The 22747-nt window shown below is 45.6% G+C and overlaps 1 protein-coding gene across 1 annotated transcript in view; it reads right to left on the bottom strand.

Moving 5' to 3' along the window:
- MAST3 (microtubule associated serine/threonine kinase 3) overlaps nt 1–19392 on the bottom strand; it is a 1229968-nt gene extending 1210576 nt beyond the window's left edge. Inside the window, exon 1 of the mRNA XM_069649250.1 lies at nt 19217–19392. Coding sequence (XP_069505351.1) covers nt 19217–19255 — 39 coding nt within the window. The 5' untranslated portion in view covers nt 19256–19392. The remainder of the gene's footprint in view (nt 1–19216) is intronic.
- Nucleotides 19393–22747: the final 3355 nt, after the last annotated feature.

The following is a 22747-nucleotide window of genomic DNA, read 5'->3' as shown; positions in this document are numbered from 1 at the left end:
ACTGCCATCTGAAGAAAGTGAGTTTGGAATCCTTGGAGTGTATGGAAAGAGATTTGAACGTGGAGGATCTCAGGTTGGCTGCTTATGCGCTGAATTCTGGGAAGTGTCCAGGCCCGGATGGGCTACCAGCTGAACTTTTCAAACTTTTCCCAGAAGAGGTGTTTGCTTTGATGCTAGAGATGCTGCGCGCCTCTTTGAGGAATGGGTGCCTTCCAAGTTCAACAAGACATGCTTCAATCTCCGTTTTTCTGAAGGAGGGACGATCACCAGTGAAAACTGGCAGCTATAGGCCGATCAGTTTATTGAACACGGACAACAAGATTTTCGCCAAGGCGTTAGCTTTGAGGATTGAGAATGCGCTGATGGATATCATAGATGTAGGCCAATCTGGATTTGTAAAAGGCAGACATGTTTCAGAAAATGTGAGAAGATTGTTGCTGACACTGTATGAAAGCAAAGAACACCATAATGATGTGGTGACGTTGTCCTTGGATGCTGAGAAAGCTTTCGACCGTATTGAATGGACATATCTTTTAAGTACATTGAAAGGCTTTGGTTTTGGAGATACCATGATCGGATGGATAAGACTGCTGTATTCCCGGCCGACTGCTTGTGTTCGGACTAATGGCATGGACTCGGGCATTTTTGAACTTGGGAGAGGGACGAGGCAAGGCTGTCCACTGTCGCCAATTCTGTTTGTGATCGCCATGGAATTGCTGGCTGTGAGGATAAGAGAAGAGGATAGAATTGAGGGCGTACGCTTTGGTGCAGCCTCCCAGAAAGTTTGGTTGTATGCGGATGACATGCTGGTGGTGGTTCAGAATGTGGAGAGCTCCATTCCTGTGCTGATGGAGTTGATCGATGTGTTCAACAAGGTTTCTGGATACAAGATCAATTGGACCAAGTCGGAAGCGCTGCCGGCATCAACCACTTGCACTGTTTTGAAGATGCAGGGTTTTCCCTTTAAGTGGTGTCCGAATAAGATGAGATACCTTGGGATTTGGCTAACGAATGATGTCTCGAAAATAATGGATGTCAATATTACACATGTGATTCAATCTTTGGAGGTGGACCTGAAGAGATGGAATGCACTTAAATTGAGTCTCTGGGGGAGAGTGAATGCCATCAAAATGACATCAACACCGCGAATCAACTATGTGCTCAGTGTGCTTCCCCTGGACGTAAAGAAGGGCCATTGGCGGAAAATTGAGAGTTTAATCCAGTTTTTTCTCTGGGAGAACAAACAGCCACGCCTCAGCTTGTGGAAATTGCAGCTGCCCCAAGACTGTGGAGGTTTGGGGGTTCCTGACTTTGAGAATTATCATTTGGCCTTTGGAGCCAGGCATCTGGTTCCATTTATTGAAGATTCGGAGGATGTTTGGACGCTGGCGGAATCAAGTAGTTCTTCTCCGTTGCCGCCTAGGGCCATACTGTCCACGGTGGATGGATCTGGTTATCGCTCATTTCCGCCGACAAGATTCCTGAGAACTTGTTGGAGGGAACTATGGAAGAAAAGTAAGCGTAAGGTATGTGATAATGATTACATCCCTATCTGGTTGAATCCAGGTATTTTGCTGAATGGGAGGCCGCTATTGTGGTTGAACTGGCTCCTGAGTGGTGTACTATGGTTGAGTGATCTGATGGAAGACGGCAAATGGATCAGCTATAGAAGACTTTCACAAATTAAAGATCTCAGAGACTGTACAGTGGGTGAATACAGAAAATTGAGAGGTTTGCTGTGGAACCAGAGAACTGTTGATGGCGGTGGTTGGCAGTTATGGCTACCTGAATATAAGACATTAGGTGGTATGGCGCCCAAAGTATATAGAAATCTGAGCCAACAGTACACGCCAGCAGAGGGGTTGTTAACTAAGTGGTCTGAGGTCCTTGGCTCTGATATGACTGTGGAGAGGTGGAGGTTTCTTTGTAAAAACATAACTCTGACATCCATTAATCTTGGAGAACAATGCCGCCAAATCAAAATTCTTAATAGAGTGTTTTGGACTCCCCAGAGACTTTATGCGAGAGGGATGATTGACTCAGAGGCCTGTTGGAGGTGTAAGCATGATGTCGGCTCCTTTGAACACTTGATCTGGGTCTGTTATGAACTGAGGACATTTTGGAGGAGTGTCACTGAAAAGATTAATGAGGTTCTATTATTGCAAGAGGATTTTGATTATAACACTATCATCTTGGGTGAGGATGATAAAGTGGAAGATCTCACTTATCCACAGAAATGCTGTTTTTTTAGGGCTACAAATTCTGCGAAAAAAATTGTTTTGAGAAAATGGAAATGTGATGAGAGACCGACCTGTTCAGAATGGGTGGAGGACTTGAGGCAAGTGGCCAGAATTGAGAAGGTTATCCTTCGCAGGAACAAAAAGTTGAAATTGTTTGATGATATGTGGGGTGGGTTTTTGGATGACATGTGATAATAAGTTGGCCTGTTTTGCTTTTTAGATTCTGTGAAGGTTGGGGATGGATATGGGGTGTGGATTCTATGCAATGAGTTCTACGATTACAATGCTGATAAGTTTGTTGCTTGTATGTTTTCTATAAAATTCAATAAACTTAATAATAAAAAAAAAAACAGATTGTAGGCCACCTTGCAGGCCTCTTGTGGATTTCTATGGACAGAGAAGTGTTTTAAGATGGCCGCCCTGTAGGTGGTCCATCTTGAGTGGTTCTGATCCTCCAGCCCCGCAAAGAAGCTCGAGTACTCAGGGGAGAATGTCCATTTTACATATTGGATGCAACTCTGACCATCTTTCAGATGAAAAGTATCCATCATCTGTTCGTATAATTCCAAGTGTTCCCAGACTGAATACTTGGCATTTTTGTGATAGGGAGTTATAACACACCTAATGGCCTTGATCTGCTTCAGGGGATCTTTTTGTATAGCCTTCTTGATTTTGTTGGCCTTTTTGGTCTTAGTCACCCATGTCCACTCATCCTCTGATTCAGAGGCACTACTACAGGAGGTGGCTATTTGATCCTCTAGGCACTCCCGGATGATTCTGTGAGCTTGAGAAGGGCTTGCAGAATGTGTGGGCCTAGTTACCCTATTCCTGTGGTGCTCAGAAGAGTCTTCTGACTCTCCCCTGCTCCCGGGATTGGTGGAGTACCCACCCCCCACTGCCCTAGCTGGGAAGAGGTCTTTAGGATACTCTTTTGAGGCTTCATTTCCTGGAGTTCCCCACCAAATACAACTGATCTCTTGGAAGGCGGTAGTTTGGTGGATCCAGTTCCCTGACTCTCCCCTCATAGGAGTCTCAGAGAAGTTAGCCCTAACATTTGGGGATCTTTACAGAGACACCTGCCCATCAATTTCTGGGAGGCGCTGATCTGTCAGTCCCATCTTACTCATTTTGTTGAAGTCTACCATCCCTATGGCCCCTGGTTCACGTGAGTCAGTGGATATGAAGGTGGTGCTAACCAGCATTTGCAAAAGCATGTGACCAAGCTACAAGAAGTAGTGAAAGGCGTCACCCATTTGCTGTGCCTCCCGTGATATTCTGCGGGGTGCAAAATGAAAGCAATCATTTTTAATGCATTTTCAATAATAAAAAGGTGATTTTAAACAAGCCAAGATACTTTGGACATTGGTGCTTTTCGCAGAGGTTGCAACGGCTTTATTCATTTACTACTACTAACTGTGAGTGCGGCTTCTGAACATCAATGGTCCGCATTGGTGAATTTAAGAAATATATATATATATATATATATATATATATATATATATATATATATATGTCAATAGACCATCAATTGGAAATTCAATCAATTTACTATACATTCAGTGAATTTTTGGCCTCAAACTTAACACATGTAGAAATTATCATTATCAAAGGGTTCTTAAGTTATATTCTTGATCATAACTTTTTGTTTAATGATGTTTAATACGTACAGACAAAAGGGTGGAAATGGGAACAGAATATGCCCCTCCCTTGCCATCCACAATTACCATTGGCCAGTCACTGAGAGTAAAGCCATCAGATGAACGATAAAGGCAAGATGAGATTTATTAGTTTACGGAAGGCCAGATCTGGGAAAAGAGGTGGGGACCGAAGACTGCTGATGAAGCAGCTAGAATCTAGATTAATATGTAAAATACACAACACAATCACTTGCCTCAACAAGGAACACAAAATGAGCGTGTTCCTGTAGCTCTGTATATAAGTATGGCACCTTCAGGAAAATTGTAATTTGTCCTTGTGTTTTGCTTTTTTTCTCTTGGAATGAGTATAATTGTAATTTCTGGTAAACCAATGATGTAAGGAATTTGACAACAATTATATCTGTCCAATATAGAATGCATTTTGTATCAGGAACTAAAGTGGCACCACATTGGCCAAATGTTGAGACCTAACTAATGTGAATACTTCAATGTGCAATATTGAATAAGGTGGCTATATAATATGCTGATGGATCTCTATTCACAAAGTATGGTACTTAGAGGACATGTGGAATGTGTCCTTGTCTTTTGCTATTTTGTAAAAATACACATAGGGCCTACATGTACTTTCTGGTAAATAAGTTGTAAGGATTTTGAGAACAGTTAGATTTTGCTAATATAGATTGGTATTAGCGTGTACAAACAATATTGAATAAGGTGGTTATCTTATATGAATAAGAAGCTATGTAAGGGACAATACTAAGATTGAGATGATATGGATGAGTACAAAGAGCATACAGCAAGATACTGTGCCTCATTATGACATCGGCGGTAGCCGTGCCTGTAATACAGGCATGGCTGCCGCAGGTGTCATTTTTTTTCCGGCGCCCACTAATGGGCAATTACTGGGTCATTACGGCCCTGCCGGACCCGGTAATTGCCCATTTGCGGGCGTCGGAAAAAAGATGCTACCCATTCCCATTCGGCCACATAGGGCCATATGTTACAGGGTTCCAGTACTGAAGTCGAGTAAAAAAAGTACCAATCTAATCCAGTACTGGACAGCTTCCTCTAACTTGTGTAGTGTCAGTGAGTGCACTTGACACTTTTATTTTATTTTTTAATGGGGGGTTCCCCCCAAACCCCAATAAAAGAAAAGTCCACAGTCATTAATACAACACAAGTCAGAGGGAGCTGTCCAGTGCTGAAATCGCTTCAATATAGTTACAATGTATTTCAGCACTGGACAGCTCCCTCTAACTTGTGTGGTGTTTATTTTTTAATTGAGGGGTTTCCCCCAAACCCACGTTTTGTTTATTGTTTATTCATTGAAATGCTTTTCCACCAAAATGCAATGAAAAAGAAATTCTATGAATGTTCAGTTCGATGGAAAGGTATTTCAATCAATAATGTTTGATGGAAAAGGAGTCTATGGATGTTTTTTCGATGCAAAGACTGTATACCATTAAAATCCATTCATGATTTTTACAGTCATAGAGGCAACCAATATTACAAATAGTAATCGTAATTAGAATTTTAGTTTGAAAGAATTCTAATGGATTTCAGCACTTACTAACCAGCAAACCCAATATAACTGAAGGGAAAATAGGATTGGTGAGTAATGAGGTAATTTTGAATTTTGGAAAATTGGAGGATGGTGATTAGAGGGTAGATATAACTAATTATTCATCCTATTTCCAGATGATAATAGACAACAGCCAACATAATTATAAGCCATTATCATTCACTAATGATATCAATGAAGCGCTATGGGGAGTGGCTTTCTGAATGGCTCCTATGGTGATGAGCATGTTCTGTGCACATGTTAACATTAGAGGGATAATGAATACAGCACAAAAAAAGGATTCACTGGTGACTGACAATTTATTAATGATTAATAACTGGCACAAATTTGAAATGTATCAGTCACACATAATAGAGTATGTGTGTTTTATTGCATCTGGAAGTTTTAAGAAAATATACTAATAAAGAATTATCACAAGAGGTGATTGAGGGTATAATCAAAGATTTGCCATGATGACTATGTGTGAAGTGTAATACAACTAATGATATGTCTCTGTTGTTATTTTTCTTTGTTCTACCATTGGTTTTGTCCTTTTTCTGCTTCTTATGTTCTATCTCGTACTTCTTCAAATTGTCAACTTTTTTGTGGTAATTACAATTTGTTTTTAACCAGAAATGGAGTTCTATAATAGGTGAAAATGGAACTGTGATCCATGTGAATCTTGGAAATTGTTGAATATTGTATGTCATATATTAGCCTTGAGAAAGAGCGAGAAGGTCAAAACACATGTCAGCTAAGTTATTCAAATTGTAAACTGTGGCCTGGATAGACGCTGTGGGATATATTGACCCACTCAGATGTGCTTTACCACATCACTTTGCTGCATTGGTGCAAGAAACAGCAAAATGGCTGCGCTAATTCCTGTGCGGGCCAGGATCTCAAGATTGCCTTTTTACAACCACCAAAATAATGGCTGCACCACCCTGCCACACACATTTCAGGCGGGGTGGAACAGAGTACACACCGCAGGAGTGTGCCAGTGTGCTCTGCAATGTTTACCATGGAATTAAGTGAAATAGGCAGCATTGCCTTGCTGAAAACCCCCAAAATTCCCTTTAAATTGACACCTTTTTCACTCTCTGTAAAAGCTGCTTTGAAGCTAAATCCATCCATTTACTATGAAACTACCGTGATTGAAAAGGTCCTGCTATGCCCAGGATCATCCATTGTGTCTCAGCAAAACTGGGCCTAATTCCTGAATGACAGCCTCTGTCAAATGTAACTTTGAAAAAGTAACCAAGAACTCTGCTTTTACTGGCACGGGAAAGCGTGCATATTTCTCCACAATGCATCAAACACCAGCTGTCTTCAAAAGGACTTTCACTATCTGAGCCTGGTCAGTTTCATATACCAGTGTTCAGATAAAACTCATGTATTCAAAGAAAAATGACTTTAGCTGCAAGGACATTGTGGAAATCTGAGTAAGCTGCCCAAAACCGTATTAAAGACATGTTAGCAGTTTTTAAATACATGTGGTAAAATGGGCTTTGCTGACTGAAGAAAGAAATGGCCTATTTAAAAGTAAATTGTTAATGAAAGCCTGCTTACTTAGCAATGTGAAAGGATTATGTGGCTGGTGATCATGTACACATAGGCTATTTTTATTCCACAGGTTTGTTAAATCAAGACTCAGAAATCAGGAAAGAAAGGGGGTCATTACGAGGTTGGAGGTAAGTAACAGTCCTTACCGGCATGGAGCAAATACCGTGTTTGTGTAGTAAAGAGCCCGCTAATAGAGGGCTATTAAGAGTTTGCGTGCACAAGCTTTGCGCCATGCCCGGTAACGTCGTAACCGGCATGCCATTAAAGTCCAAAAAATGGCCATCAGCGACATCATGGAAAGTGCAGACAGCACTGCCGGCATCAATGTAAACGGCATTAGCGGGCACCGCTATTAGCAGTGACCGTAAATAAGCGGAAATGAAAGAGCACGCGGCTATCTTGAAAAACACAATCCATTGCCATCCTCCACACACAGGATCTGGAGCATATTGTTGACTACAGACATCACCCTCCTACAACAAAATCATGCCCAAGGCAGTTAAAAAAGCCGACTCCCACCAACGCAAAGAGCGCTTTAATGACGATGAACTAACAATGCTGGCTGAGACCTCGGCTGACAATGCCTAGGTTGTTTTCGCAAACGGCCTCAAGAGGGAGGCAGTGATAAAGAAAAAAGAAATCTGGGAACTTGTTGTCCAAAGAGTCAGCGCGATAGGCAACACCCCCCACATAACAACATATGTTCGGAAGAGATGGGATGACCTGCGCCTGCGAGTCAGGAACATCCTGTCCGCAAACAGGAGCCAGGCCATGGCTACTGGTGGAGGACCAAGCTCACCAATAAAGCTAAGCTGGTGGGAGGAGATCTGTGCCAGCACGATTGGCATAGAGGACATTGAAGGTGTGGGCGAGATGGAGCGTGGTGCCACCTCATCGGCGGAAGGAGGTGAGTGTCCTAAGAAAACACTGTAATGCAAGTATGATGATAGTCCACCAATTTGTCCGTCTAAAGAGGCAATGCATGGCCCAGTACATACACATTCCCTGCCCAGATGTCGTCTGCAGCACAGACACATGCACCTGCATGCAGCATGGCAATGCAATACCTGACACACACCACACAAATATGAAAATGTCATACGTCACACTGCACGCAGGCCACAACAGAAATGCATGTCACATAGCATACGCCCGCCCCAACATGAGTGACCCCGACAGATACCTGCATGCTCCACCCATATAGCAAGCAAAGTAATCATCAAAACTCCACTGCCTAATCCCCTCTAATGTGTAGAAGAGCAATAATACAAATGTATGCATGATGCTTGTCAAACCATCACTCATGCCGTCCCTCTCTTGGTCCCCCACAGGCTCAGATCCTGACAGCGAGGCCCGGGACTCACCCCCACAGGCGACTACACCCCGGAAGAGGGCCAGGGATGAAGGCAACAGGCCTTCCACTTCAAAAGGCCCACACAAGCCACGACAGGCACTGAAGACCAAAACAGATCAAGATGCCACGACACTGGTGCCGCTAAGGCCCATCACCACAGTCCCCACAACACTTGTGACACCTGCACAGGAGACAGTTGATGGGACACAATCTGCAGAGAACAGCTCTGTTGGGGAGGCGGCAGCTACGGCACCCCTGACAGATGATGACGTGCAGGGCCAGGTGTGTGTGCCTGTCGAAGACGACTCCTCGGACCTACCTGCAACACCAAGTCGCGCCCTATCCCCCTAGGTCACACCTGTCGACTCCTACCATGACACCACCCTGGAGCAGTCTGGGGGGGAGTCCATACAAGGGAGCATGAGTCCCACAGAGGACCCAAATGGATTTGCCCATGTCACACTTGCACCCTCCACCTCCACTGGTGTACAGGCGGGGGAGCAGCAGGCAGGACACGCAGCGCAGCTCCAGGAGGTGAGACAGTTCATCGCAGACAGTGTCCAAGCAAGGCAGGAGGGGCACAAAAACACTGCGTCCCTGAGGCAGGTCATTGTGGAAAGCACCAATAGATTATGCGAGGAGGTGTCTGCCCTGAGGCAGGTCCTCACCCGCATTGCAGATTCCATGGAGGCTGAGCGTCCCGCCCCCAGAATGGAGCAAGCGGCCAGCCCTTCTTCGTCAGGCTCCACCCAAACCAGCCCCCTATGCAGGTCAGTGTGCACCCTGAGCCGCTCGGACATGCCGCCACCAGGTGCAGGAAGTGGCAGGATGTAGACGGGGCAGCCTGATGAAGGGGGGGTGAGGGTGTGTGGGGGAGTTGGGGGGGTAGAGGGGGGAGAGGGTGTGTGGGGGAGTTGTGAGGGGAGGGGGTGGGGGAGGGTATGTGGGGGACTTGTGGAGGGAGGGGGAGAGGGTGTGTGAGGTGGAGGGTTTGAGCACGTTAATCTTTCTTTGACAGTTAAATACACCCGTTGTGTGAAATAAAAAGATCTTGAGTGGACATTCCTTATTGTATATGTGTCATTTATTGATATACAGTGCATAGTGTACATGTACATGTACTCCCACACCCAGTGCCCTCTGTCAAACTTTCATGTCAGCCTCTGCACCCATGTGTGTTAGAAATATTGTGCAATCACTGACTGACTCACAGCACGTCCCTCCTGTGCATCGGCACCGCGATGATGTCCACCCACATCTTCTTCATCCCTTTCATCACCAGGTGGTTGCAGTTCAATGTCAGGGGGTAGGGGCACGTTCCGTCGGATACACATCTTGTGCAGCATGACACATGCCATGATGATCTTGGCCACCTTCTCATGCCTGTAGAGGAGTGCTCCACCGACCAGCTAAGGCAGCGAAACCGTGCCTTCAACAGGCCAAAGGTCTGCTCGATGACCACACGGGTACGGGTATGGGAATGATTGTAGTCCTCCTCGTGGCTGTTGTGTGGGTTTCGGACAGGGTGAGCAGCCACGGCTTCAAGGGATAGCCACTATCACCTGCATGAGAGGCAATAAAAGGTATATGTTAGTCGATTCATGATGGACAGCTGTACTAGTCACACATGCCTGCAGATTATCGTAGGTCACATGCACATATCCCTGGTTGTATGCACACAATTTTAATGCACTCAATGTGTTCTGTGCCATGGACTTATGGTGTGGGTTGCATCTCCAAGATGAAACACGGTGTGTACTGCCTTTATGTTGCTCATGCATTGTGGACGCATACAGCTGTGTTTGTGTCAAATTTGTGATGTGTTGTGTTCTGTAAGATTTTCTAACTGGAAGCGTTGGCAGTAGGCTCTGAAATATTAGGCATTCAGCGCTGATTATTATGATGGTGACATGCTGCACTTCTGTGGTGGTGGCGGCCCTGTGACAAGCAGTGGATTCCCTTGGTGATTTTGTTCAGTACACTCCCTTGGATGCTTGTCCTGTGTAATGATTTGCTGCAGACATTTACATAGTGAATATTCACAGCATGTTGCTGGATTGTGTTACAGAGGGTGCAGTACAATGATGGGTGGTGGGCGTGTTGTGGGATGTGGGGTGTTTTTAAGTTTGGCATGTTGTGATAGTTGCCCAGCTTACTTCATTGCTATAGGATTTGGTTGTCATGTTCAGTTTGGGATGCTTTGGGGTACAGTGTTTTGTGATGTGCACATTGTGCTGTCACATCCGCAATGACACCATGGTGGTGTGTGCATCTATCCCCCCATTTCACTGCCATGTGCCTGTCATGCAATTTACCAAGCAGCCAGGCACGTCGTCCTGCATGTTGCTCCATGTAGCGTGGAGTTCCGCAGGACCATTGAGTCATGTGTTGATCCAGGATATCGGGCACAACAATGTGTGATGATCTTGCTGGCGTCACATACCATCTGCACATTGATGGAGTGGTATTGCTTGCGGTTGCGGTACACCACCTCCATGGCATGCGGGACCACTAACTCCACGTGGGTGCAGTCGAGGGCACCTATACAATTTGGCATGCCTGTCAATGCAAGGAAACCAACTTTTGTGACAAAAATCTCCTGGGGAGTCCGTGGTAGAGATATGTAGTCCCTTGTGTGCTTCAGGAGGGCATTCAGTACTTGGTTCAGCATGCGAGAAAATAAGGGTTGTGATATGCCATGCATTTACCCCACTGTGTGCTGGTAGGTGCCTGTGGCAAGGAAGTGGAGCACCGACACTACCTTCAATAGAGGGGGGATGGTGGTGCATATTTCAATGAGGCTGACAATGTTGTTGTGTATCATGTCCACAATGGTGGTGATGGTGTCCCAGTCCAGACGGTACAGGGTGTGGATCTGCTCAGGGGTTAGGTTGAATGGACTGGCTCTGATGAGAGAAATTGGTGGCTGCCTGTGTGGTACCACTGGCTGCACTGGTGGGGCATGCTGGGCCTGTCTCACCCTCCTTCTTCTCCTGTGTCTCCTCTGTGGTGCCTGCTGTTGTTGTTGCTGGTGTAGCAATGCAAGCATGTCCTCCATCCCCAGCATTTCTACTACTAGTGGAATCATTTTGGTGTGGGAAGCAGTGTTGTCTGTGGGTGTGCTCCTTTTCTGCTGGCCCAGCCTCCATTGCCTCCACCTGTGCTGATTGTGTGCACCTGTGGCAATTGGGAACACTGCACATAGCAGTTTACGGGTGCTTCGCAATGCCGGTATTGCCGGCATGCCGATATCCCCTATTAGCGCCTTCATGATGCCGGCATTTGCATGTCCGCCTGACTTGTGATGTCTTCCTGTTAGCGGCATCCCGGTATTGCCAGCCTGAAGGCCCGCGTGCCTGCGCCCTTGCTGCTATTAGATGCACCGTTATTAGCGGTGCCTCTAATACCGGGTTCTTAGGTTGGAATAGCCCGGAGTTGTATGCGATGCCGGTAATCCTTTACCAGAATCGTTTTTCCATTACCTCCAACCTCGTAATGACCCCCAAAGACTTTTAAATCAGCTGAGCTGAGTAGGAAAGCTCTAAAAACCTGTTCTGCCAGTTGTTACCCCTGTAACTTCCCACAGGAAGGCAGCCACACCATAAACTTCCAGGACATGTAGGTGCGAAGTACCAGCTGAAAAACTTTGAATGGACTAGGACAATGGGGGTTCACAAGCTCATCAGACATTCGTCTGTGCTCCAGGCTGGGACAATAGCAGTCTTGGGACACTCACCTGCCAAGTGTGAAGGGCAATAAAACCTCAATTAAAAGAGAGGCCCCCCATCCTGCTTGGAAGAAACTGCCAGTTGGTGTTAGCTGGGAAGAAAAAATGACAGACAATGGGCCTCATTCCGAGTCGGGCGGTAGGGGATACCGGGCACCGGTAAGGAGACCGGTGCTGGTAATCCCCTACCACCCAATTCTGAGGTCCCCTAACGGGACCCATAAGGTACGTTTGGTTGGACCAAACGTACCTTACGGGTCCCGTTAGGGGACCAGGGTGCAAATAACGGGCTTGCCATTTCCGAGCCTGTTGTTTGTGCCCTCCCCATTCCCATTGAGCCCTCTGGGGGCTCAATGGGAATGGGGAATGGCATTTTCAATGGGGACTGACCGGTCCCGCAAAGGTCGGACCACACCAGTAAGTCCCCATTAAACTACACCGGTGCCGGACCCGTTATTGGTGGCAGTCATGGCGCAAATAGCGACATGACTACCACCAATCTCAGAATGAGGGCCAATGACACCCATTTGTCTTAAAACTATTTTTATAAAGAACTTTAAAAAGACTTATATCTCAGCTGTCAAAATTGGTAAAAATGTGGAATTTTCACAGCGTAAAAGTGGAATTGTGGGCTGTGTTTGAAAACTTGGTAGAATGTCGTGACACACTCTGGACAGAAATGGTGATATATGTTGTATTACCAGAAAAGCATCCATGTTGCAAATGTCAAATTTTGTACATATATCCCTGGGGACAATTCACATCTGTGTATAAAATTGTGGAATTTTAGGCCAAATCTTTAATGTGTAAAATTTCCGAAATGTATCAGAAAGGCGAAACCAAGTCCCACAGACTTGAGGTTTGGACTAATCTGTGCTGCACAAAATGTGTAACCTGTGTATCTTGTTTACTAAGAGGTGGCAACTACATAAATATCTGTTTTTGGCAAAATCGGATTTTCAGTAAAGTAAATGTGGGAGTTTGTAGATACAGTAAAAAAAAAAATCACCTCATAAACATGACATCCTTTTCCTGAAATCCAATCAGCAAAGAGCTAGGCAGAGACTTCTACCCTTGCCCAATCCTGGTATTAGAGGCGGGCGTAGTGAATCCTGCTCCTGTCATCTACTGTAATTATGTCATCTGGCATTATAAATAAGGGTCCCTGACTAGACTCAAGGGACTGATTCCTGACTCTCTTCCTGATTCCTGCACTGCTTTCCTGTACCCGTCATCTTTCTGATCCAGAATCCAACTACAAGGCCAAGCATTGCTGCTCCTACCCTAGGGTCCCCTGCAAAACTTAAGCAGTGCTGACCCCATTCCAAGCAAGGCCTTAAATTCTGAAAACCACTAAATCTCCTATCAGCAAAGGAGAAAACTGTGGGGGTTTTTTGGCATCCTGATCCAGTCTGGCTTGCTGCCACTCACTGCATGCTGCAGCTATCCTACCCTGATGATCTGTAGTATCCAGAAACTAGAAGTGCCATTCCAGTGCAGTCCGGTGACCAGAATTGCCCAGCTGATCTGTCCCGCTGAGAATTGCCCCGCTGTCCTGTGTTAGACCAGATCCGTGTGGTGATCCAGAGCGCTGACTGTCCAAAATCCAAATTAAAAGTGGACTATGAGTATCAATAGGAACCATAGAACCATAGCATAGCTTAACTTGCCTTGTCCTATCCCAATCTCTAAACCATCCTATCCTTACCTTAATAACTTGTAACATTGTCAGAATACTTATTGCAACCCTGTCATTGATTTATCTTGCTAAAGCCATTTCTTTAGTCATTTTTATCTTGTAAATCCTAAACTATCAATCCTATTTGGAGTGATCGGACTGGTTCCGCCAGGGCGGGCTCTGGGGAACTAGGGTTGAAATCATGAATCAACCCTGGAGCTTACTGTGTCTCTATGTGGTATTCTAGCCTGAATGCTCTAGTATAGAGTAAAACTATTCTTGTCAAAATTGATTTTCTTTTCTAAAAACGCACCTCATACTACCTTGCATATCTCCCTCATTTTAATAGCTAGAGACTTCATTTCAATTCCATTTTGTACCTAGGACCCATAGATACCCCCAACCCAAAAAACACATCCCGATTACAATCGTTTACCCATTTTTATTAAAAACTGTTTGGTTAATTTCAGGCGGGAATGAGCATTTTTGCAAAGTTTTACACATGTTATTTTTACTAACAATTGTTTTAAAGCTTCCATTCAATTTCAAATTATATGCTTTTGCTCAACCTGTTGCTTATGATTGCTAGTATCTTTCCAATGTTGCTCCAGTAAAGATTTGTACTGATTTAGGGATTTTTGCACACATTCATAGTTTTCTTCAGCCATTTCCGAGTGTCATTTTAACATTGCAAGGGTTTAAGATCCGTTTTTCTCTCTTGTTTTGGGAGGGAAGGTTGGATTTGAATTTGGTTTCTTATTCCTGATTGCTGATTACCTGCTGCTTTCTTATGTCTGTTTAGAATTGCTTATTTGTAGGTTGAGGAATATTGCAGGGGGGAAATCCTAACTTGAGTGCTCTCTTTCCCAAAATTCAAAAGTGTCTGTATTCTCTGGTGTTTTCCATCTGTTTTGCTAAGTGGTTAATTTAAGTGCATTGCCTACATTTCAATTGTATTATCATCACATTGGTGATTGCTGCCCCATATTAAAAAGTGTATGATTTCTTTGAATTTTAAATAAATAAATAAATATTGCCTTTACCAACCAGCCTGGTTCCTGGTCCATCGTGACCCAGGGTATTTGAAAAGGGGTTGTGATATGAGTGGTGTATCATCTCAATATTGAATCTAATCTAACATAAGCATTTCAATTATGTGCTGCATACTAGGCTGAGACTCAGGTGTGCGTCGCCTGATTGAAATCCTTAACAGCACACTGGAAATTGTGACAGTCCGGGTCAATTTTATTGTGATTGATGTAATCTATATGTGTTTATTTTACTGTTAAATCTCATTTGAATAAAAACGTTGGAGTTAAATTGAATGGGTGACTGCAATAATTTGGTTAACAATTATGTACTGTTTAGCTATGATATAGGTTTAGGGAAAGGCCTATGTTAACCTGTATTGCAGCCCAAAAAAAACACGCATTCAGAGAACTATATTATAGAGCCTAACTGCACATGGATCCGGATTTGCGCACAATTTGTACTTCAGAATATACACTTATATATTCACTGAAAAAACCTTGGTTAAGGTGCAGTTAAGTTGTGCAGATTTAATGCAACAAAACCCTTGAAATTTAGCATATGTGGGAAGTCATGACCAGGTTAACTCGGCATGCTCCAATTGATGTCTCCTATAAGGCTATGTCCCTCATAATGCCATTTTGCATGTCATTGTGAGTCCCTTCTCTTATAACATGTATGTGCTCATGGGCTTTGCAAAAGCGGGAACGTGCCGAGTTAAGCTGATCATGCCTTCACACATCCACAGAATTTCAAGGGTTTCGTTACGTTAAATCTGTGCCTCTTAAGTGCACCTTAACTAAGGTTTCTTCAGTGAATTGCAAGGGTTTTGTTATACCATAGCTTTTTTTACAGGACATTAGCTATTGCCTTTGACCATGGCCAGTGTCCTCTGTAAATGTCCCCCAATATGTTTCTTTTGGGACCACTTGGTGGCCTTAGCCTTTGCCCACTGCATATTTGAAAACACTACTGGACCACTAGCCCTAGCCTTTGACCATGGCCATAACATTAGGTTTCTTTTGGGCACACTAGCCATGGGCGCCATGGGCAGTGGCCACAGCCGAATATTGAACCATTCGGTTCCTTAAAGTAATCCAGTAGCCATATCCTTCGGCCAAACCCATTAACCCCCACCTCACTGTAGCTGTAAAATTCCAATGTTTCTTGTATAAATCTAATTTTTTAAGTCTCTCTTTTTAAAAAAAACTTTTTTCCCATAGCTATGGTTATATTAGCAATGTACTACATATAAACTGGGTTATCCGTAAACGACCACACATAACTTCAGTTATCCATAAAAAGCACTCAAAAACTGAAACTCTTTCCTGCCCTCCCAGGCACTCATCAAGTGCCCCCATCCTCTTGCCATGCTCCCCTCACTCCCCTCAAATCATTTTTCCTTCCCTAACCCTCTCCCATTCCACTCTCTCGGGAGGATAGCTCAGGAGCAACACGCTCATCTTGGAAGCAAGTGGTGCAGAGCAACACAGGTTCAATCCCTGGGTCGGCGCTTAGAAACCTCTGGGTATTAAGCACGTTATAAATAACCCATTACAATTACACCACTACACTGGTAGTTTCATGTGTCGCACTTTCCTTCCCGATCATGTTTTGTATAATAACCGGGCTTATCCTGCTCGATAACCATGGTTATGCAAAAACGTTCGAGCTCTGTACTTCCTCTTCAGCCCCCCTCCATCTGCCAAATTTCCCATGGTGCTCTCTTTCCCTCTCCCCACTTCTAGCCTGTTGCCATTTCATCCTTTTTCCTCCTCCAAATGACTTCTTTTCACTTTCGGTTTTCGGTGAACCCCGGTTATACATGTTATACCCGTGGTTATCTCTCGCATCAAGCCACAAAAAAAGGCACCTTTTTATTTCTGAAAGGCCTCTTCTGCAAAGCACCATGGTAAAATGTAGCTAACATTTGGGAGACGGTGTACCCCCTTCTCTGTCATATATTTTAATATATACTGGATGTAATAACCCCAGACCCCTCCCAGAAATCCAGTCAACACTTTGTACCCAAGTTGTTTCATACCTGGCCTAATTCCGCACAGTGGTTTTTGCTGTGCGTTACACAGACATTTGGGCTTTTTCTCTATGGGGAAATGAAAGGGAGTAAACAGTGATTTTTGCCTTTCTTAATAACTTTTTCATTTTTTAACAAAGCGTCCCCAAAATGTCCACTCGGATGACAGGGCATGACAAACTTCTTGTTTGCAAAATATCATCCAAATCCATCATGCAAGTGAAAAGTTATTAGCAATTCAATTTTCGGGTTGCCTATGGAGCTTGATACTCAATTTAACTATAGTGCGGCGATTGTAATACATATATGCATTTTTAACGAACCCATATTTAATCGAACCAGGGCTGCTTTACATAAGGTATATCAGTGCACGTATTTCGTTGCATATGTTATATGTGATTGTAACACATGCTCTATGTTTGCATTCATATTATTGCAATGCAGATGTGCTACATACATGACTGTGCAAGAAGACTGAAATTTCTCAGTAGACCGATGGTAGCAATGTCCCCCCACCCCCACACAACAGCACTTGCAACATTCTATGTCACTCTTCACAGCTGCGCTGATTTTTTCCATTCATGCTATTAACCAGCGAGTCATTTATGATGAAAAGCTAACCTTTCAGCAGACACGAAATACACTATTTTAACAAAAAGGCAGTTGAGTAATGCACCACAGAGCTGTGTGATATGGTATATGATATGGCATTTATAAGTCGCCTGTACGCAAGTGTTTCTAGGCGCGACATTGAATAATGCCCTCGTGTTTGGCAGGAGGAGGGACGGGTCGGGAGCAATGAGCTTTCTTCTGTTGTATTTAGTTATCCCTGTGTGCCCCGAAAGCCCAGGTACCAATCCAACGTCGCCAGAGGCATACTTTGAAGCCAAACCTAACTAGACATGCATATTTGCACATGGACTGCTCCTCTGGTAAGATCCATAAAATGGAACCCTAGTGGCAGCGCCCCCCTGCGAGCTGATTTGATGGTGAGGCCAGAAAGTGGCCCGCACGCAAGGCAGGTGCCAGCCACGACAGAAAGGGAACTGTCAGTGCGGCAGAGACAGCGACGGCTCTCGGAGAGATGACCACAGAACTGGAAAACAAACACAACACAGCTATGCAATGCAAATATCCTGCACGCCGGGAGCCTTTTATCAAGAGCTCTCAGTGTTGGCAGAGAGGAGAACGGAGGCAAGGGCGACACAACGACTATCCCATAATCACACACTGTGCTCATGTTGTGGACGCTAGGATTTAGAGGGCGGGTCTTTAAACTGCACGGCGCACACGTAGCCACTGCGCGCATCTCAAAACGCTGCACGACCTTCCCCTCAGACACATCACACATCGCTCTGAATGCCCATAGAAAAGGCATTGCCATCTATGGGCTGCTTATTCACCTAGCGCTTTTACAGAGTGGGCGATGTCGTGGCGCTGCGTGTTTCAAAGACAGGTGAACAGGACCAGAATTGCATCGGAGTCGTAACACCTGAAAGATGGAGCAGAGTTGAACCGGAAGGCACACAGCGCCTAGATGCGGTAGCGGTGGGTGCACGCAACTCAGATCAAAACCTCCAACTGCATACCATAGAACAATACATCTCATGGCATAGCAGCAACACACAGAACAGAACACATGCCATCATATACCATCACATACATATATGGAGGCATTAACTTTGAATAAGCGAATTCCGCATTACATATAAACTACTTCATGGCATGTTATGCGCCCAGATACCTTTGGGTTAGGCGTGCTTTTATAAATAAACAAATAAATAAACAAAAGAATTAAATATCGCCTTTTTAAAAACATTTGCCATATAGCACAGTTTAAAGTATAACTATACCGCATACAAAATGACACTATTTAATATAACACGTAACGGATGCAATGACATAACGTATATACACAACATAACGGAACATCAAAAACGATAACAAATAATGTGTTACTTATGTATCTCCTTTGCCCAAAACGCTCTATATCAAACATTGTCCATCCATCCTTTTCCCCTATTCGTTAACAGTGCTCATTGTATGAACCTCGCAATGATGAAAGGCTGAGTCGACCGTAACGGTATTCAAACTTGTTGCGAGCTGGCTTAATGTGTACCACTATAGCAATGACATGTGGCAAGATGTTACATCAGACATAACATGTAGCACACATCATAACACATATCACTTACTGCAACAGGGAAATAACAAAACACACATTGTTTGCTGTGCCATGTAGTGACACAAGTGAAATAACGCACACCACAATGTGTGCTGAAAATGTCAATGCTTGCAGCCGTGATCTATAGATGTGCAGCCCTCCACCCCCCCCCCCCCCCCCCATCGCCGCCGGGTCCCTGGTTCTCACCTGAAGCCCCCGCCGCCGCAGGATGCTGGGCTCGTCCATGGTCCACGACCCGAATACTCCCAGCAGCCGGCGCCTCCGGATGCAGCCGCCCTGCACTCAGCCCCGCAGCCCTGCTCTGCCCTCACAGCGGGCGCCTCCTGCTCCAGCCCGGCCGCGGCATCCCTTCTGCCCGCACTTTCTCTCGCGGACAGCAACAGAGTGCCTGTGCGTGCTCTCATCGCCCCTGGATTGGCAGCCGGCAGTCAGCTGACGGCAGCGGAGCATTAATGAGCGGGCAGCGCCTGCAGCCTGGCACACGGCAAGGACGGGCGCTGGGGGTGCGCGGGATGTGTCTGACGGATGGGTTCCGCGGATATGCGCGCTTGGCTCCGGGGTGGACTGGTCTTCATGCCAACAGCCGCCAGGCCGAGCATGGCGTCCTCGGACTTTCCTAAGCAGCAGTCTGTCTAGAGTTCACTCAGTAGGTCGGTTGGCCTCTGCTAGGAAACATATGGGAAACACTCAGAACTCAATGTCTATTTGCCCTCCCCCCTCGTGAGACTCTAACAAACTCAATGTACAATTTCATTTTATAGAGCCCTTTTAGAACATGTTGTAATCAGTGCAACAAAATGTACACAAATAGAGCCATGACTGACCTTCGCCAAAGACCTTCGACTGGCTCCCTCCTGTGGAACAGCCTCCCTCACCCTCTGTGTCTTGAGCAAGACCCCATTAAGTTGCGGAAAACCCTCAAGACCCTTCTCTTTACCTCTTCCTTCCCATCCTCTCTTCCCTGCTAATCTTACAGCAGTGTGCCTGATGTACAGGGCCCTTATGTGTCCTCAGGGCCTTGGCCCCCCACATCTCTCATCCCAGCAGCTGTCTTCTACTGCACTTACTAGGCTCACCCCCTCATCAGTGGTTGCACTTATGTTCCTCTCCTCTTAGCCCCCGTTCATCCTTATAGGCAGACATTGGGGGCTTTCCCTGAAGCAGTTAATAAAGGGTGCCTGGGCGCCAGTGCGCAAACACCTGACACCGAAATTGTGTGGAAAATTGGAATTTAATGTGACAGGTCTAAGCTCAGATGAAATGCTAACCTGGGCTCAATGGCTTACAGACCTAACAGAGTGTTAGGAGGCAATTTCCCTTAAATTCCCCTAGCCCATGTTGCTCCCTACTCATGCCACAGCCAAGTTGAACTTTATTACCCTCAAAGCCTCTAGGTGCAATTCGTCCTCCATTCGCCCCACCCCCCTTGACCCCTAACTATCCAGCCCGTCCGAACAGAGCTAACCAACCCTTCCCTGACTTTTATTTCTTAAACCAAAACTACACAAATCCAGGGGTGCACTTGGAACCAAATATGGCCCTGGAAATGCTTATGGAAGTGGCCTCACATCACACGATGCGAGAAACTCTGACTCAACTAAACAGAGCTTGGGGGTTTTCTGGCCAAGAACGTTTGGAAAATGTGTCCAAATAGTGAATTTGAAGGCACATTTTCCCATATGTGGGCATGACAATAAGTTAAACATAACAAAATAATATTTTAAAAATGTTTAAGATTGAGGAATAACACACTGTAAGATTTATAACAAATGATTTGCTCTAGAGAAATGCGGGGGATGAGGAGAGATGGAAGGAAATGGGGGTTATTGACTGAGAGAGAGGGTAAGAGGAGCTGAAACCCAGTGCACTCACATCAGAGAGGCCAGTGGCGTAGAGACCACCAGGAAATCTCAAGGGTTCCCAGTAGGCCAGTCCAGCACTGCACAAACCCCAAAGTCTAAATCCATGGCCCCCGCGGCGCCCCACCTTCAACCCCTGAACCCCGGGTATGGATCTCTCCTCCCAATCTCACACGTGCGTGTCTCAGGCATGCACACCAGGCTGACCCACCACCCCAGTGACAGCAATGTTACAAACCTCCACCTCTTAGACTTGTAGCCACAGCCACCTACAGGTAGGGAACCCCCTGACCCCCAAAGACACCACCCCAGTGACAGCAATGTTACAATCAATGCAAACCTCCACTTCCTAGACCTGTAGCCACAGCCACCTACAGGTAGGGAACCCCCTCACCCCAAAGCCACCACACCAGTGACAGCAATGTTACAATCAATGCAAACCTCCACCTCCTAGACTTGTAGCCACAGCCACCTACAGGTAGGGAAATCCCCCAGAGCCACCACCCCAGTACCAGCAATGTTACAATCAATGAAAACCTCCACCTCCTAGACTTGTAGCCAGAGCCTGAGGGCTGACATAACAAGATAGTGCGGGCCGGAGACCGCACTAAGGACCGCACTTTAGAGGTCTAGCAGTGTACACCGACTTCAATCCCCTGGGGACCTACACTCACCAATCAGGAGCCGACTCGTGAACCAGGGGGGACCAATGTCCAAAACACCTGGTTGGTAGGGTAGGAAAGACCCATCCCCCCCTTATCCCCCATCCACCAAATGAGGCAGAATGATCCCATTAGAGAGTGCAAGGAAATTCAAACGTGGTAAATGCACAGGGTCACGTGACGTGCCCCTGATCGCATGCTGAGAATGCACATCATTTGTGTTGACGCGTGACTCCCAGGTGCATGTTTGATGGGATATCTTTTGCAAAGTGCAACGTTTTTTGCAAAGTGAAACCTAAATCCTCGGGCTCTATAAGTCCTGCTACTTAAGTAACGCACTACAAAACAGGGACCTGAAAGGCTTCGGCTCAACGTTTAGGTCTCAGGTTTGAACCCCAACAGGGTCTCTTAGCCTTTTATTTTTTTTGAGGTTGATAATATGAGTGGGGTATGAGTGCCACTGAATTCAGCGCATAATCCCACAGGCAGCCCTCATCCACCGCACGCATGTGGTGTTTCTGCTTCATACCATTCTTCCATCTGCCCCCTACCCTCACCTTAACGCTGTTGCTCTATCCTTTCTCCGGCTTTCAGCAGAGCTGGCTTTTAGGCCCTACTCATCACACGTTGTTAGTCTTCTCACAACTCAACCGTTTATAGTTTAACGGTTGATAAAATCAGAAACATGGAGCTGGGTTCACTTCCCTCCCATCCATGGACAACAAATGCGCTGTTCCTACTCCGAGCCCCTCCCAGGGGATTTTGTAAACACCCCCAGGATAGGGCTAGGCCCTGAAATTACTCCCACACGAAGCCCGCAGACCCTGGAGGTATGACGTTCCTAACCAAGCCCCAGCCCCTCCACCCGAGAACATTCCACCTAGCTGCGGGGGCGGGGCAACCTTACAAAATGGTTTCACGGGACATTGTAGAGGCGTGGGCGCCCGTTCTCATTTGCACATCTCTTTTCCACAAGCATCCACTTGTTGTGACAATATTAGGGGCACATGGTATTTTAATCCATACACAACACACACAACATAGCACAGAACGTCGACCATTAAGTATACAGGGCACCGGCCTGTTTTTTCACTACAGGGCAGTGTGGGGATTTCAGAGGCCCTGTGCAGCATAAGAGAGGCGAACCTCCCAGTTTGCATATGTATTGACATCACAGAAAAGGAAATTGCAAGGAG

This window comes from Ambystoma mexicanum, chromosome 1p (genome assembly GCF_040938575.1).
Source record: "Ambystoma mexicanum isolate Mex_15411 chromosome 1p, UKY_AmexF1_1, whole genome shotgun sequence".
In the NCBI taxonomy this organism is placed as follows: Eukaryota; Metazoa; Chordata; class Amphibia; order Caudata; family Ambystomatidae; genus Ambystoma; species Ambystoma mexicanum.
Note: the sequence above shows the minus strand (reverse complement) of the source record. Positions and strands in the feature narration are given on the sequence as shown.